This window comes from Equus przewalskii, chromosome 20 (assembly GCF_037783145.1).
Source record: "Equus przewalskii isolate Varuska chromosome 20, EquPr2, whole genome shotgun sequence".
Lineage (NCBI taxonomy): Eukaryota > Metazoa > Chordata > Mammalia > Perissodactyla > Equidae > Equus > Equus przewalskii.
In genome coordinates this window covers 15,210,456-15,228,928 of record NC_091850.1, presented here as the reverse complement: position 1 = coordinate 15,228,928, position 18,473 = coordinate 15,210,456, and the positions used below count along the sequence as shown (strand labels likewise).

At 38.8% G+C, this 18,473-nt stretch overlaps 2 protein-coding genes across 10 annotated transcripts in view; both read left to right on the top strand.

The window, feature by feature from the left end:
* GPBP1 (GC-rich promoter binding protein 1) overlaps window positions 1–18,473 on the top strand; it is a 96,287-nt gene that overhangs the window by 40,325 nt on the left and 37,489 nt on the right. For 8 of the 9 annotated variants that reach the window (XM_070586875.1, XM_008515887.2, XM_070586873.1 and 5 more), the window contains exon 3: window positions 10,459–10,578. In XM_070586875.1, coding sequence (XP_070442976.1) covers window positions 10,516–10,578 — 63 coding nt within the window. In that variant the 5' untranslated portion in view covers window positions 10,459–10,515. Of the gene's footprint in view, window positions 1–7,867; window positions 7,879–10,458; window positions 10,579–18,473 lie in introns of those variants that run through there. The other variant, XM_008515885.1, reaches the window with a different exon arrangement.
* On the top strand, window positions 4,615–6,250 carry LOC139077807 (acidic leucine-rich nuclear phosphoprotein 32 family member A). Its single transcript, XM_070586878.1, has one exon. The coding sequence runs from the start codon at window positions 4,727–4,729 to the stop codon at window positions 5,474–5,476; it is 750 nt and encodes a 249-aa protein (XP_070442979.1). The 5' UTR covers window positions 4,615–4,726; the 3' UTR covers window positions 5,477–6,250.

Here is an 18,473-nt window from a genome sequence, read left to right as displayed (position 1 = left end):
TGAATGGGCCATACTTCCTTGTTTCTTTGCATGCTTTGTAATTTTTTGTGGAAAATTGGACATTTTGAATATTGTAATTTGGCGACTGGAAATGAAATATTTTTTCCTTATCCTTCAGGGTTGCTTGCTGTGGGTTGTAATTGTGTGTTCATTTAGTGACTTTTCTAAACTATTTTTGCAGTCTATATTCTTAGTCTTGATAGTCTCTGTCCCTTAGCTTGTGGTCACTTAGTGTTTTGTTGTTCTTGTTTTTTTTGACATAATATTTTAATGAAATTTTAAAATTAATATAAAAAAACCAACGATGAATTTTACCATCAGGATCAGTGTATTATCTTGTCTAAAGATTGCAAATCCTTCACACATGGGCCAATCAAACAACTATTATAGCTCACAGCACAGCTGAGACAGGTTGCAGCCTTTTTACTAAAGGTTTCGTTGGTTACAGAAAGTAATTTCAGTGCAATACAATATGAGTTTTATTTCAGCTGTCCATGGATACTGCAGCTCTCACAGCTCTTCTAACAAGAGCCATCTTTACTGTCTTCCGCTAGTGTTTTGTTACAGATGCGTGTCTGGAGCCAAAAAGAAATAAAAATAAAGCGAAAGAAAAAGATAAGAACTCTGCCAGTCTTTGCCTGTTGGCTCTGTGTTGAGGCATTTCTTCAATGTTTAGCCATGTCGTTTATGACTATCTTAGCCTTCACTTTCTGCTTTTGCTAAACCTAAAGATCAGCCAGAGGTGAAAGCTTAGAGTCTTCTCAGGTCGTTTTCTGAATATGTGTCTTGCCCTGGGCATTTGTGTGGTTTTGTAAGTTCCCTGCTAGAAGGGAGTTTTTTACAATGCCATAATTTACCAAAGAAATTCTTTCTCAGCCTTTCCTCCCAGGCTTTGAGTGTGCTATTGTTTACTCAGTTGCACACCTTTATTCCAGGCATGGAGTTGTTCATTTGCCTTACAATGTTTTGGAGGAATGGCCTTCGCATAGCAACTTATCTTTCTGCATTAGGCAAAACAAAGGCAAGTGCCTCTTGTCATTCCTTGGGTAGCCCCCAGACAGGTTTACACAAACAAACATAATTCTGTGAGAATAAAGTCTACTCTACTCACTCCTGAACCAGGGACCAGATTTAAGGTCTTCAAGACCTCCACTGTGTGCAGGAGAGATGTGGGTCAAGGGCAAGTCAAAATGTCACAAAGCTTTTCTACCATTGCAAAGTTTCCATTTTATTGATGCAGTCTTTGCTTGGTTGCTGTAAACATTCAACTTTTTCAGAGTGCTGACAAAGTTGATTCTGACAGATTTTCCTTGATTTTTTGGTGTTTCTGTGGAAGGGTAGGCTCTTGGAGTTCCATATTTCACCTTTTGTGTTGATGTCCTTCACGTGTCTTTTCTCATTGTTTTTTTTAAAGATTTTATTTATTTTTTTCCTTTTTCTCCCCAAAGACCCCTGGTACATAGTTGTATATTCTTCGTTGCGGGTCCTTCTAGTTGTGGCATGTGGGATGCTGCCTCAGCGTGGTTTGATGAGCAGTGCCATGTCCACGCCCGGAATTCGAACCAACAAAACACTGGGCCGCCTGCGCCGGAGCGCGTGAACTTAACCACTCAGCCACGGGGCCAGCCCCGTCTTTTCTCATTTTTAGTGCTCAAATTGTCTCTGATTTGGCCACTGGGAACCCATTCAAGCTGATTTCTGTGTCCATTTGATGTTTCCCAGTCGTTATTTGGACACTTCCTTGTTTTTTGCTGTAACGAAATATTCCAGGCTTATTTTATCATCTTCTTTTCCTAGCCCTGGAATCAGCTATTTCTTCAAAAGCCTGGTTTCTTTTAGTGGAAAATGGCTTTTGGAAACCAAGACCCAGATGTTAAGTATGCTCGTTGCTATTGGAGTGTCACTTTGCTCACGCCTACTCAGTGCATTAGAGCTGGGGGGCAGGAGGAATATATATATACATAAACAGAAATATTTACCTTTGTGGTATACGTGAATATTAGTCTCAATATTATTAATATGTGACTTTGAAGTAATCATTACTCATACTGACACAATACAGCACCATAGCATTCACTCTAGTTTTCACCCTTTCCAATATTAATTACTGCTTTCTTTGACATTATGAAGCTTAGTTTTCATTATTCTAAATATATTTACTTATTTGATCATTTCCCCTTTATATAACCAATTTTCTATTGTAGCTGCTGCCCCCTCATCCATGGAGAGAGTGGGATACCACATAGGGAGAGTGGGACACCCTCCACTTCCTTCTTAGTCTCTAGTCTACGCTGCTTGTTCTGGCTACTTCCTTCCTCCCACATGGATGCCTTCCCATGTTTTTCGGCTCAGAGCTGCATCCCCTGGCTGTCTCTCTGCGTGGATGACTTCTTCGCCCTGCTTTGACCCTGACATCCTGTGCTGGTCCTGTCCATTTTTTTTTTTTTTTTTAAAGGTTTTATTTTTTTTCCTTTTTCTCTCCAAAGCACCCCGGTACGTAGTTGTATATTCTTCGTTGTGGGTCCTTCTAGTTGTGGCATGTGGGATGCTGCCTCAGTGTGGTTTGATGAGCAGTGCTCTGTCCGCGCTCAGGATTCGAACCAATGAAACACTGGGCCGCCTGCAGGGGAATGCGCGAACTTAACCACTTGGCCACGGGGCCAGCCCCTGGTCCTGTCCTTTGTGTTGATCCTCTCTCATCCTTACTCTGGCTGTAACACCTAGTGTAAATTCCTTGGCTCCTGTGCTCTGCGCCATATAATGGCTTTATGCCTGAACTGGGAAGAGGAAGATTCACTTTTTAAATGAATTCTATTCATATATTAAACGTAGCTTATGCCAAAAGAGTATTTCACAGATTTACTATAAAGAGAACTAAGGATCAATTTGAATAGTCATCTTCTATTTCTTGCCTTCTTGATAAAGGAATGTTAGCAGTTTGGCTAAATGTTTGAAAAATTTAACCTTATTCAAGGGTTGTATGTGGATAGTCTGCTAGTAAAGGATAGTTGTCTTTTTATAATTTTAGCACTTTTCAGGTTGAATCTTGCAAGGTAAGTAGTAGTTATTTCAATTTTAATGAAGAGAAGAAACTGAGAATCTGACTTGGACTTGCCAGGATCATCCAGTCTAGTAACATGTTGAGCTGACTTGAATCCAGGACTGTTGAACTCCAAGCCTGTGATCTTTTAGAAAAATCTGTGTCTGCCTCTAGTTAGAATCTCTTAGCTGTTGGTTGATTTTGGGTATTTTTGATGGGCTTCATGACTTTAAAGCTTATTTAGTTGAAATATAAACTTTTATAAAGACAGTAAGTTCGATGTGTATTCTGATGAAATCACTTTGACTAAGTTTTTCTTTGAAAATATTTGGCACAAATTTGGTGGGTTCAGAAGTGAAACATTACAAGAAATAAGGAGAATCCCATTTATGTGTATGTTTTGCCATAGTGTATTATTTTTCACTCAGAAGAACTATATTTTGGACTTTTTATTAATCAGTGATCTTTTTTTTTTTTTTTAAAGTCAGGCACATACACTTAAAAATGTACAGAATTTATGGGGCTGGCCCGGTGGGGCAGCGGTTAAGTTCACATGTTCGGCTTCTCTGAGGCTCGAGGTTTGCTGGTTCGGATCCCGGGTGCGGACATGGCACCACTTGGCAAAAGCCATGCTGTGATAGGCATCCCACGTAGAAAGTAGAGGAAGATGGTCATGGATGTTAGCTCAGGGCCAGTCTTCCTCAGCAAAAAGAGGAGGATTGGCAGTAGTTATCTCAGGGCTAATCTTCCTGAAAAAAAAAAAAAAAAAAGTACAGAATTTAGATTAGGTTTTTTTCAGAACCACTTTTCCCCTGGGGAATTTTTATTGTCAGTGGTTCAGATTTCAGGCATGGATTTATGAACAAGTTGTAAATTGAGTGAGAGATGAGAAATTAGGATTTTCATACCAGCAGCATCTGAAGATCTTAACTCTATGTCCACGTGGAACCTTCAGACCTTATAAGGTAATCTGGTAGAAGATTCCTGACAAGCTGGAATCCTTGGGGTGTTAATAGAGTTGCTGATTTGCCCCCTCCCCTTGGTAGTAATCTCCTGTATGACCAGTTGATATATGTATAAAAGAAATATCTAAATATTTTTAATTAATGTGTTTCTGATGTTTCTGTTTGTATTAGTTTGCTAGGGCTGCCATAACAAGATACCACAAACTGGGTGGCTTAAACAGAAATTAATTTTCTCATAGTTCTGGAAGCTAGAAGTTCAAGATGAAGATGCTGGCAGGATTGTTTTCCTGAGACCTCTCTCCTTGGCTTGCATATGGCCACTGTCTTGCTACCTCCTCCTATGGTCTTTTCTCTGCTTGTGCAACCCTGGTGTCTCGCAGTGTGTCCAAGTTTCCTCCTCTTATGAGCACATAGATGATTGGAATAGGACCCACCTTCATAGCCTCATTTAAGTTAATTATTTCTTTAAAACCTTATCTCCAAATATGATTACATTCTGAGGTACGGGGTTATGATTTCACCATATGAAATTTCAGGTGGGGGTGGGGACGCAATTCAACTCATAACATTTTTATACAGGGAAAGTAAGATGGAATGAATTCAGGAGAACCGAGCGGATCTGGTTGAGCCTTCAAAGTCCTAAAACGCGCGGCCGTGGGTTCGGGGTTTATTGATTGAATTCCGCCGGCGCGGGAGCCTCTGCAGAGAGAGAGCGCGAGAGATGGACATGGACAAACGGATTCATTTAGAGCTGCGGAACAGGACGCCCTCTGATGTGAAAGAGCTCGTCCTGGACAACTGTCGGTCGAATGAAGGCAAAATCGAAGGCCTCACAGATGAATTTGAAGAACTGGAGTTCTTAAGTACAATCAACGTAGGCCTCACCTCAGTCGCAAACTTACCAAAGTTAAACAAACTTAAGAAGCTTGAACTAAGCGATAACAGAATCTCAGGGGGCCTGGAAGTATTGGCAGAAAAGTGTCCGAACCTCACGCATCTAAATTTAAGTGGCAACAAAATTAAAGACCTCAGCACAATAGAGCCACTGAAAAAGTTAGAAAACCTCAAGAGCTTAGACCTTTTCAATTGTGAGGTAACCAACCTGAATGACTACCGAGAAAACGTGTTCAAGCTCCTCCCGCAGCTCACGTACCTCGACGGCTACGACCGGGACGACAAGGAGGCCCCCGACTCGGACGCCGAGGGCTACGTGGAGGGCCTGGACGACGACGAGGAGGATGAAGACGAGGAAGAGTATGATGAAGATGCTCAGGTAGTGGAGGACGAGGAGGACGAGGAGGAGGAGGAGGAAGGTGAAGAGGAGGATGTGAGTGGAGAGGAGGAGGAGGATGAAGAAGGTTATAATGACGGGGAAGTAGATGATGAGGAAGATGAAGAAGATCTTGGTGAAGAAGAAAGGGGTCAGAAGCGAAAACGAGAACCTGAAGATGAGGGAGAAGATGATGACTAAGTGGAATAACCTATTTTGAAAAATTCCTATTGTGATTTGACTGTTTTTACCCATACCCCCCTCCCCATCCCGCCCCCCGAAACTTATTTTTTTCTGATTGTAACGTTGCTGTGGGAACGAGAGGGGAAAAGTGTACTGGGGGTTGTGGGGGGAGGGAGGGCGGGAGGGGGTGGAATAAAATACTATTTTTACTGCCACTCTTTATTTTTTTTTCCCCTACTTTTTCTTTGTGTCTGGTTCTGCCCCTGTAAATGCGATAGCTGAGTACACACCAAGTGAGCATTTGCTCCTTACTCTCAGAGAGGACGGTTTGGAGGCCTCTTACGTTTCCTGGTGTTTCATGAGTCTCTTAGTTGGTTGCAAGGCCATGGCTGGCCACAGTTTGGTTTCTCAGAGCCCAGGAGGGGCTGAGCACCAGCCACATCTTACCTCTTGTTCTGCTTGCCGTGGTTTCTGCATTTCTTGGGCCTGTTCGAGGCACCTGATGCCCTGGTTTGTAAATAGCAACCTAAAGGCGTGTTTTGGCACTGGATGGGCACAGTCCCGGTCTCCCTTCCCTTTCTCTCTTCACAGCTGGTGGTGGGCTTCACTCTACAAAGAGGACTCTGATGTCACTCTTAAGAGCTGTGAGCCAGAGAGCCGAGAACAGCAGGCTTATGAGTTAGGAGTAAAGTAGATTTGGTAATAATAATTAAAACAAAAGAAGTAAACCCTCAAACTTCAACCTCTTTAAAAGATTCAAAAAAAAAAAACTGTCCTGTCTTGTTCTGTAAACTATTAGAACGCTTTGTTTTACAAAATGACGAGAGAAATCTTCCACGTGTGCTTCTGTGCTTAGACCATTTTTACAAGGCTGAGCGCGGGAGACATTGCTGCATGTCTGCTGGGTTTTTTTTCATACAGCGGAGCACGGAAAAACTAACGCAAAATTGTATTTTCTTACCTAGTGGAAATCTGAAGTGACCGCAAATTCCTAGTGAATGCACAGGTGTGCTTTCATGTCCCTCTTCTGGATTGCTTTACAAGTAGCGTGTGTCTCCCTAGCCCGTGTTCCATCTGTACAGAAGAGCATCTGCCCGGATTTTCTCCTCCCCCTCAGAAGAGCCAAACTTTGAGTTTTATGTCTGTTTGTCATTGATAAATTTCAATAAATCTTTTTATACAGTTAAAAAAAAAAAAAAAAAAAAAGATGGAATGAATTCAGATGGCACAAAGCACAGGTAAAAGAAAGTGAATAGGGTGGAGCTTTTGAAAATTTAATTTGCCTTTACACATGTAGGGGAGTAAAATTTTTTTCCCTTCTGCACTCCCAGGGCTCTGACTACGGCCTTATAAATCAAACTGACGAAAGACCGATTAACAAGAGAAAACAAGTTTATTAGCATGTACTCATGTGTGGGAGTATCCAGAGATGAGTAACTGAAGTAGATGGTTAGAATTTGAGATCTCTGTACCTAACTTTATAGGGGAAAGAGGAGGGGAAAGAACACTTGATGGAAAAGAGAATAACTCTTTGGAAAGATAGATAAATGGGCCCTCAGGAGAATTGATGTGAGAATTGATAGTTTGTGGCAACGTCCAGGGGTGGTGCCAGGTTTTTTTTTGGTCTCCCAGTTAGAGAAGATTAGAGTTGCTCCAGGGGAGGGGATTTATAAGTTCTTTGGGGAGGCTCTGCTTTTAGGTAAAAAAAGGGATTTCAGGAACTCAGATGCTTTCAGCTCAGAATTATCCATGTCAAAGTGGCATATCCTGATCCCTTCATACACTTGGGTAAATGCCATAATATTAACTACTATTTGCTCTTTATCTTTTTTTCAGAACATGAAAACTTCTGCCATTAGCTAGTCATACTTTATTCTTTAAGAAGTAGATTTAAACTAAAATGCATAAAGACATTGTAGAAATGAGTAGGTAATTTTAGTGGTTTACCTCCCAGGGGTAGTTTTTAGTATATAACTTCTCACTTAACCATTGTTTTGGATGGGCCTCGGTTTAAAATGGTAAGCTTTAAGTTATTGGTTATTTTATTTAGGTCCTTTGTAGTTTCTTGTGAAATTTTATTTGGTATATAAAATAAGCTGTAAAAGTAATTTTTCTTTCCTACTGAGGTATTGGAACTATAATTTTAAGAGTTTACAACAAAAAGTTGTTGGGAAAGTAACATCAGATCACAAACATCACAGAACAGTTCTCTATTTAGCTTCATATCAAAATACGTAATTAAAATCCTTTATACATCCTAAAACACTTCAGTTTTCGTTTTTATGTCAGAAGACTTCAAAATGTAATCTAAGATGGTAGTAGAATTAGAGCTCAGAATGCCTGAATTTTTATGTAGTTCATTTTGATTAAGTATGCTCTTAAAATCTTGCATTTGTTTCATAAGTGTTTTGTTGGAATTTGTCTCAGGCTTTTCAGGTTTTCTACCCTGTCTCATATGAGCATTTAACATTTAAACATTTTTATTGCGATAGTGAATTAACCAGTTACATCTATTTCTTGTATCCACTCTTTTTTTTTTAAAAAAAAGATTTCATTTTTCCTTTTTCTCCCCAAAGCCCCCTATTACATAGTTGTGCATTTTTAGTTGTGGGTCCTTCCAGTTGTAGCATGTGGGATGCCACCTCAGTATGGCCTGATGAGCATTGCCATGTCCGCACCCAGGATTCGAACCGGCGAAACCCTGGGCTGCCGAAGCGGAGCGCGTTAACTTAACCACTCGGCCATGGGGGCTGGCCCTTGTATCTGTCCACTCTTAACCTTTCTTTTAATAGACCAGTGCAGTTTGCGATAGTAGAAGTAGAATAATTCTGTAATATCTTGAGACTTTTTCTTTTGGTAAATATTTTAAGAAATTTGTGTGGCTTTAAAAAATTCTACCATAGCACTTACGTTTGAAAGAAGAATTTGAAAAAGGGAGATTAACAATGGTGTTGATAATTTTGTTCTTTAAGATTTCACTTTGGAGATTATTATGCAGTTGTGAATATAAAACATTTGTCATTTAAACTTAGACATTTTGATGTTCAGAAAATTTGATTTTTTTCATTGACTAATAGTCTAAGCTCTATATTCAAATGAGTACCATTCCCCAGTTGGCTTCTTGCCTTATTTGAAGAAACTGTGAATTTGCTATGTTTAGATTCAGCTGGCAACTTGAAACTTTTTTTTTTTTTTTTTTTTTTTTAAGATTTTTATTTTTTTCCTTTTTCTCCCCAAAGCCCCCCAGTACATAGTTGTATATTCTTCGCTGTGGGTCCTTCCAGTTGCGGCATGTGGGACGCTGCCCCAGCGTGGTCCGACGAGCAGTGCCACGTCCGCGCCCAGGATTCGAACCAACGAAACACTGGGCTGCCTGCAGCCGAGCGCGCGAACTTAACCACTCGGCCACGGGGCCAGCCCCAACTTGAAACTTTTTTGATGCAATTGAGAGAGGCTCCCAAAAAAAGTTAAATTTAGAATGCAGAAGAGCAGCAGTTTCTAAAATGTTTGAGATGCTCATTGTGATGATTGTAATTAAAAACAAAGTAGAAACCCTTTCAATTATGGAAATTTTCAAACATACGTGTAAGTAGAGAGAAGAGTATTTATACACCTCCTTGTACCAACATTTATAAACACGTGGACAGCTTTCTTTCAACTGTATACTTATTCAGCATTCCCTGGTTTATTTTAAAGCAAATTCCATATGTATCTGTTTAATCATAAAGACTTCACTATGTCTTTCGTTTATATACCATCATCACACGAACCATTATCACATCTAAAATGATTAATAATTTCTTAATGTGATTTAATATCAATTCATGTTCAAATTTTTGATTGTTTTATATTTTTGTTTTTTAAAGGTTGGTTGCTTTGAGTAAGATCTGTATAAAGTCTACACATTATATATGATTGTCCTTCCTATTGAAAGCCATTTATTTGTTGAAGAAACCAGATTGTTTGACCTTTAGAATATGCTGTGATCTGTATTTGGTGGATTACGTCCCTCCGATGTCCTTTAACTTTTTCCTTTATGTTGAATTTCCTGTAAATTAGTAGTTAGATTTCAGATTCCGTATGGGGTGGGGGCAAGAATACATCATAGATGGTGCTGTGTACATCCCTTCGTGTCATATCAGAAGACACTTGATGTCTGGTCTGTTTGTGGTAAGACCATTGTATTTTTAAAATAAGCTTTATTGAGATATAGTTTATTTACAATAAAATTAGCCAGTTTTAAGCATACAATTTGATGAGTTTTAACAAATGTGTACATTTTATATAACCATCACCACAGCCAAGATGATACCTTATTACCTTGAAAATTTCCCCCTTCACATTTATTCTGCTGCTCTCCAGACCCTCCACCCCTACTCCACTGGTCTAGCTTTCTATGGTTTTTTTGTTAGGAATATTGGCCCCGAGCTGACATCTGTTGCCAGTCTTTTTTTTTTTTCCCTTCTCCCCAAAGCCCCCCAGTACATAGTTGTATATTCTAGTTGTGGGTCCTTTTACTTCTGCTATGTGGGACACCACCTCAGCATGGCTTGATGAGTGGTGCCATGCCCACACCCAGGATCCAAACCGGCGAAACCCTGGGCCACCAAAGTAGAGTGTGCAAACTTAACCACTCGGCCACAGGGCTGGCCCCTAATCTTCCTCTTTTTGCTTGAAAGATTGTCCCTGAGCTAAACATCTTTTGCCATTCTTCCTCTATGTTGTATGTGGGACTCCACTGCCACAGCATGGTTTGATGAATGACCTATAGGTTCTCACCCGGGATCTGAACCCATGAACCCTGGGCCACCAAAGTGGAGTGCATGAACTTAACCACTATGCCACTGAGCTGGCCCTTCTATCTTCATATTTTTACCTTTTCTAGAATTTCATTGTAAGTGGAATCTTAGAGTAAGATCATTGTAATTTAAAGGAGATATGGCTTAGGATAATTTTGGCCAGGAGCTACAGGTCTAATTCCTTCCATTTTTATACGACAGGGACTTGCCATGAGGTGTTGAAGCCTTGTTTCACTGAGTTGGAGAGACTGGACCTAAATGGCGCAGCATGACTTTGCTCCAGCCTGGCTTAATTTTCCTACTCCACCATCATCAACAAAGGTACCCTTTCTTGCATTCTCTCTCTCCTTTTTGTCTGCCTGCCTTTCTTTTTGTTCATGTTCTGCACAAATGTAGTTGAAGTGTGAAGCCTTAATACTTTTGCAAAGAAAGCTTTTGTATTACCAAGTTATTTCATATTTAATCTGTTGGTTTTTATTGTTTAAAAAGTCTGTTTTCAATATACTGTCAGCATACTAAACCATTTACCTCAGAGTTGTCTTCTGTATTAATCGAAGTTCCACACATTTTAATTCAAACTAGTTAGATACGTTGAACATTATTTTTGCATCTTACCTTTTTCTATACTATTCTTCTGATAACTTACTTTACTGTATATAATTGTTAAAAAAAATCGGTAGTTTCTGAAGTCTTTCCATATAACTGGAGGATTTCTTTTCCAAATAAATAAGACTGAATGGCATGTTACTAAACTTTCAGTAGTGATGAGAATGTTGCAACATTGTTACATATCACGACTTACTAATCTAAGAAATGTTTATTTTACTTAAAAACCAAGACAGAATAGTTTGTGTAAGATTTACTAGGCATTGAAATTGTCATCGACTTAAAAGATGTGCTAAGAGGGATCTTGGAATTGTATAGAATCAATCCACCTGGCTTAATAGCTGTCTTCCACTTTGTTTTTTTCCCCATAGTGCAAAGGAATCAAGAGAGGGCCTTGATCATCTGCTTGCCTATTAATCAAGCTCTACCATGCTAAGGCATTCATTTTGGGTACAGGCAGTACTTATAAAACAGTTATTAAAAACAGCTCTTCTGGGAACAATTTTAAATTCTGAAAGTTGTTCCCCAATAAGGACTTGTCAGATCATAGTAAATTTGGCTCCCAATATATTGAAAAAGGTGCATTGGAGTGACAAAATTCTATTAGATAATTATGGTAGATAATTATATTATCTAATAGAATTTTAATGTTTAAAGATGGATCTTAATGATCATATAAACTGACCTTATTTTATATAGATGGATTCTCTGGAAGGTTAATTGGCTTGCCTGTTTTCACGTAATTAGTGTGAGCCTAGACTAGAATCCAGGATGCGTTTCCTATTCTGTACTCTTCCCGTACGACTCATTTTGAGATTCTGTAAAATGGTTAAACATTTCATTTCATAGACTCTAAAATGGATTCGAAGTTGTTAGGGAATGACTTCTACGGATTAAGCTACTGAGATCACTTCTTATAGACTCTCTGTTTCCCCCTGTTCCTCTTAAATGTAGGTCTCTGGAATTTGCTTCCTTGTTTTTTTTAGTGGGTTCGTTTTTTTCCTAGGCTTACTTCAGAATATATTGTGTGTTTTCTGCTTTCCCCTTTATTTCCTTTTTCTCTTTTGCTCATTTTCTCTGAAATAAGTGTAAGACTTATTTTCATTTTTAAGCAGATCCGTAAAAGTTACCAGCACCTGGAAAGTTAGTTATAAAACATTAGAAAACTTGAGAATAACTTTTTGTCTTCATCTAGATGTTAATCTGAGTTGATTAAGATCGACTGTTGTTAGGTGGGGTGAAATCCTTACTGCTTTCTAGAACCTGACTCTTGATCTGGATATAAGCCCTCCTGAATGATGATGGTGATTTTGAGAATTGGGATTGCCTATTCTAAATTCTCAGTTATTCTAATTTATTCTAAATTATGTCCAGAAAATGGTATCATTTTAAACTCTTAACTAGTAGTATTTGAAACTGTTTCCTTAAACCTTACCCAAAGTGGTTTTGAGAAACACACACACACACACCTTTTAGTAATGACTTCTTTTCTTATACCTTCTGTCTTATCCTTTCATCTCTCAAAAATCACTATTTGTGGATTCTTCTTTATAATTAACCTCCTTCTTTCTGCCAGAGCCCTTTTAATTTTATCCTGAGTAAATGGAACTACTGAGTTCAAAATTAATTACTGAGTACTCACTCAGGAACTGAGTAAATTAATTACTATTGGGGTCTCTATTTCAACTTAATCAGAGTTTTTTGTTTATTTGGTTTTTGAAGAGGTGATGTGAAGACTTGAATTAAGGGTAAAAATATTTTCAGAACTTCACATAAGTAGTTTTCTGAGGTGTGTAGAATTTTAGCCCCATCATGTGGTGAAATTTTAAACTGCATGTGGTTGATTTTATGTCTGTAACATAGGACATTGTCTTTTGAACTGTTGATTGGGACCCAGTAAGAAGTAAATTTTAATGTTTTTGTATCCACATAGATATAATTAAAACAAAAGTCAGGGGCTGGCCCGGTGACTGAGTGGTTGAGGTCGTGTGCTCCACTTCTGTGGCCCAGGGTTTCATTGGTTCGGATCCTGGGCAGGGACGTGGCACCCCTCATCAAACTACACTGAGGTGGCATTCCCACATAGCACAATCAGAAGGATCTACAACCAGAACGTGCAACTGTGTACTGGGGGGCTTTGGGGAGAAGAAGCAGCAGCAGGAAAGATTGGTAACAGATATTAGCTCAGGTGCCATTCTTAAAAAAAAAAAAAAAGTCATATACCTGTGGCGCACTAATGTTTTCTCTTGTCTTCTGTTCATTTTTATTCTTTTAAAAAAATGCAAATTGCTACTGATTTCATCATCCTTTAATAGGTTCTGACTGCAGTTTGAAAAGTAGCATTTTTATTTTTGAAGGAATACTCAACTGAAATGGTTGTAGATAGTGAAAAATTTAGATACCTTTTTAGATACCCCTTTGTTTAAGATCCTTTTCCTTCTTATCGTCATACCCTAGGAAGGATGATAAAATGGTCCCTGTAATCAGGCTGAGGTGTCCTTTTATAGTAGTAATCCTTTGAAGAAGGAATGTCCCTGGGATGTGGTTTTAAAAGAGTAAGATGAGTCTAAGAGGCAGAAAGTAGGGGAATTTTTATTCTTTTTAAACAAACAAAAATAGCATGTTTTGATGAGATTGAACTATAGTCAATACATTATCATATTCCTATTTGATATTCTTTACTTATTTCTCTTTCTAAAACAGTATTGTTTTATTGATTCTTTTATGGCAACATTTAAAAAATGATAATACTGTACCAAAACTTTTCTTCAGTGATGTAAGCAGTGTCAGTTTGCACTGAAAATATGTGCTATTTAAACTTTAGGCTCAGAGAGGATTAGAAAATTCAGGCAGACTGGTAGACAAGTTCATTGAAACTTCTTGTTTACTATGTAGAGTTTTGTGTTAACTACTGATTCAGATATTCTGGGCATCAGAGAGAGAAAATTGATAAACTGTTTTTTAAAGGAATCCAGAAAAAGATTTAAAAGGTGTAAAAGGGAGAGAGATGTTTTCTTCCTTGCTCATTGTAGTATCTTAGTTTCTTGAGTCATTACTACATACTAATCATTGTGTAAAATGCTTTGTATGGTGGCTAATAAAAGTTGTAAGAAGTAAATACTCTGATTTTTTTCCCCCATTTTCAGATGAGGGAGCTGAGCTTGAGAGAGAGAAGTCACCGCCCCAAAGTGCTAAAGCTAGGATAGGAACCTTGGTGTGCCAGACTTTAAAATTTATCAGTTTAATAACTTTCTTTTCTTGATTATTAGGTAGTAGACTAATTTTCAGAAGTGAAATATCAGGATGCTTTTATGCATACACCGGAATATATTTTTATCCTGGTTTGGATAAACACATGAAATTGCCTTTTTTTCCCCTTCAAGGATGGCATCTCCAGTATCTTTCTGTAGTTGGTACATGGGAATCTGACTCTTTTCAGTGCCTATATAATCTTTTATTGAGTAGATCTACATGGATTATTTAATTAGTTACCTGTTAATGGACTAGGCTGCAGGACTATCTGGGCATCTCTTGAATATATTCGTAGGGTAAATTCTTAGCAGTAGAATCAGTGGATTAAAAGCTTTCTACATTTTGATATAGCCTAATTGCTTTCCCTCCACAAAGGCTGTACCAATTTATAATCCCATCAGAATTTTATGAAGAGGCCAGTTTTTTCAATTTTGGCAACTGGATATTTTTACGTTTTTAAGTCTTCATGAATTTGGATGAAAAATACTACTTCAGTCTTTTGATTTGCATCGTTTAATTATGGTTGAGCATGTTTTTGTGTTAGGAACTATTTCTAAGAACTTCTTGTTCATGTAATCTGTAATAGCTCTTTTCATGTTGAAGCATTTGTTTGCCATATCTGTTGCAAATATTTTCCTCCGGTAAGTTTTTTTTAAAAACCATATGAAAAGTTTTAATGAAATATTTCAACATACAAAGAAGTATAGGGAATAATTAAATGAACACTTACTAACCACCCAAAACAGGGATAGGAGTGGATAGGAACTTTTTAGGCCACTGCTCCTCAAACTTGAATAGGTAAAATAAGCTGGGGATTTTGTTAAAATGCAAATACTGATTTCAGTAGGTCTTGGATAGGGCCCTAGTTCTAACAGTCTTCAAAGTGGTGTTGATTCTGCTTGTCTGTGGATGGACCACACTTTGAATAGCAAGGCTCTAACCTATAGTTAGAAGAAAAATTGCTGGGCATTGATTAGATATTGCCAAACTCCTTTTCCATGTGGTGTACTGATTTACACTCCTGTATGCTGTGTATAACTAGTCTCTGTACTTTGTACTCTTGGCAAGACATTGTCAGATTATGGTAGTTAACATTTTTTGCCAGTCTTTGTTACAAAGTGCATTTTCACTGTTTCTTGGACATTGGGTTACATTTCTGTGAATTGCCTGTTCACATCCTTTGTTTATTATTTCTTTTGGGTTACTTTTCTTTTCTATTGGCTTAGGAAATACATACATGCGTCCATACATATGTGTATGTGTGTGTATGTATATGTATGTCTATATGTACGTACATATATATGTCATTTTTAATGTCTTTAAAGTTAATTTTTTTCTAGTCTTGCATGTATTTCACTAAATGTATCAAGTACCTTGTAGTACTTGTTGCTGTTTTAAATGCTATTTTAAAAGATTTCTTATTAAGTCTTTGTTGCAGATATATTGTATCTTATGTTAGTATTGTATTTAGCAACTTTGATTAATTCTTATTCTGTAGTGTCTTTTAGATTTTTTAATATGGACAATCATTTGTTCACAAATACTATCAGTTTTCTTTCTACCTCTTCAATCCTGTCACTTGTGTTTCTTACTCGTATTTTACTGTGCTGACTATATGTCAGACTCTGTGAAGGGTCTGGGATTTTACCCTACTTGCAGGCTAACAGGCTAGCCTGTTACTCTTTCATGGATGCCAGTAGATTCCTGGGTCAGAGACAAAGAACTTTATTACTCATGGCACAGCAAGCAGCATAAGCATGATGTTGGTACTAAAACCTTTGAGAGCTGACATGGAGGGGCCCAGGTGGATGCTGTCCTTGGACTGGGTGGGTAATGTATCACATTTATCATAAGCCTACTCTTTGTCTTGGAGAAGGATATTACCTATCCCTCAATGTTGGTCTCTGCAAACATAACTCTGAGAAATGGGCCATATATAGAGCAGTCAAGGCCCTGCATTCTTGGCGTACAACTAAGAATATGCTGGGATGCTCAGGGCCCTTGGTAGATTACTTGTCCCAACAATCTGCCTGTCAGCCCTACATGTTCTCGGCTGAACTTGAATTTTCACGATTGTACCACTCTGTCAGCCACTCTGATTCATTTGACTAACAGAGGCTAGAACCAAATCCATTTAATTTGCCTTATACAACATTTAATTAAGGCTACTGTCAACATCCCAAGCAGCAGGATGAGGCCAGGATTCAGCCAACTGTGAATAAGTCCTGGGGGGATCCAGTAGATGATTCTTTTTAGCCTGCCAATATGTGGTCTAAGGCACTTTGTTATCCACAAAAAGCTACTTAAGGGAGTTTAAACTGACCTGATACTTGGTGTCATTACCTATAATTATAGGGGGGAATAGATGGGCCAAAAAGCAGACCTCATCCTCAATAGAAGACATTCTGTGGCTTATTTTCCCCTACATGCAAACATCACCTGAAAGGGCACAGATCACTACAGTTTGGGGTTTGTTATTAAAGTTGATGTGGATTGCTATTATATTAGTTTGGTTAAGAAACGTGAACAGTGTCACCATTAGTTGCAACCTCTGTTGCCACACATGGTATAACCTAAGACCACCCAGGTGTTAGGAGAATCAAATGAGTTTTTGTCAGTCAGACTAAAACAAGGTTGTGCCTGTTTGAGTGTTTTTTACACATTTACTTTTAGGAGATGCTGTTGATATCAGGCACAGCAGAGTAGTTTAGGACTGTCCATGGCCACATGCATTTTTTTCTGATTTCAAAGCATATTGATGGGGATGACAAATCTAGGAGTTGGTCAGGGTATTATCCCCAGCCGCTGTTTGATTCAGGCTCTGGTGCTTGTTCTGTGGAATACAGAGAGCATTAATTGTTCTCCTTCCTCCCTGCACCTTCTGTGGGTCAAAGATGTTCTCTCTTCGGGTACTGATGTTTTTGCTTTCCCTCTACAGCCATAAAATCAGTGTCCCCCATTCCAGTAGCTCTGACATCACTTAAAGAAAAATCCCTACTTGCACCCAGATCTTTTTATCTGGAGGAGTTGGATATGAGTGGGACAAGGATATTTTTACATAATTTGCAGAGACCTGTAATAACCCTCATGTTGTAGGGGCACTGTAGTGGGGACTCGGTGAAAAGTATTCTCAAGCAAATGGTCATTGACTACAGATCTAGGGCCATGTCAGTCCAATGAGAGATTCCAGTTGGCCAAACAAGATTGTTTGAATTCCCTAGGTTCCTTTTTGTCTAGGCCATCACCCTGAGGAGTGGCCTGGCTTGTAGTTGCTCATAGGGGAAGGAAAGAAACATCATCTCCAGGGATAATCAGGGCAGAATCCTGAATTTTTAAAAGAGGTCTCTCTAATAACTTCACTTCTTTCATCCTGATTACTAACCGGAAAGTGGCTAAGAGGAGATGATCATCTTTTGGCTATCCTGCGTTCATTAACCAAACTCTCTTTCTATGGTGTGTGAAGAGATGAGGGACATGGAGTTGTAGATTGTTCTGAGTTGAATTTTGAGGAGACTGTTTGAATGCTTGACAGTACTGGATGCCTGTGGATAGTAGGGAGTATAGAATGTCCATTGAATACTTTGAGTATCGGCCCACTGCGGGGTGACCTTTTTGACAAAAGACGTTGTGTTATTGGACTCTTAGTGGTCTGGAACACCAAAAACAAGATGTGGATTAATTTAAGAGTCAAAATAATGTGACCAGAGTTAGCCGACCAGACTGCAACAGTAACACCATAAACTGAAAGTTTCAACAGTGATGAGACACCATTGATAGATCCAAGAAGTGATCAAAGGTTTGATGTAGTTCCCCTTGTGTAATGTGGTCTGCTCCTCAGTGAGACAAATGGACCAACTTTGCAGGAGTCACAAGTTGGCATGCAGTGGTGGCTTCTGCATCAAAAGATAAACTCCTTTGTTTTGTGACCAGTCTATGATAGTGGATATATTCCATGTCTGGTGTGATGATGGATCTGAGTAGCATGTTAGAGGCTTGATCAACATTCTAATATTGGCCATTGTCAATGCCATTCACTCTCATCAGACAGCATCCTTACTGTGAGTATCTATATGAGTGACTCGATTTGTCTCAGCAGCAGCTGCAGTTTTCCACAGTTTGTTACCCCCAAAGAGGTGTCTTTAATCTGCTAGTCTGTAGTTTTTTCGGTGACAGACTAGATGATTAGGCCATTGACAACAGCCCAAGGTCAGAAAAATAGAAAATGTGTAGTCCTTAATATTATTTAAGGCAAGGGTCACAGCTTTAATTTTAGCCCATTGTGCTGACTGGCACATACCCGTTTGGTTTTTCAGTTCTTGGCGCTGGATGGCTGCTGCCACCCAGTGGACACCATCATC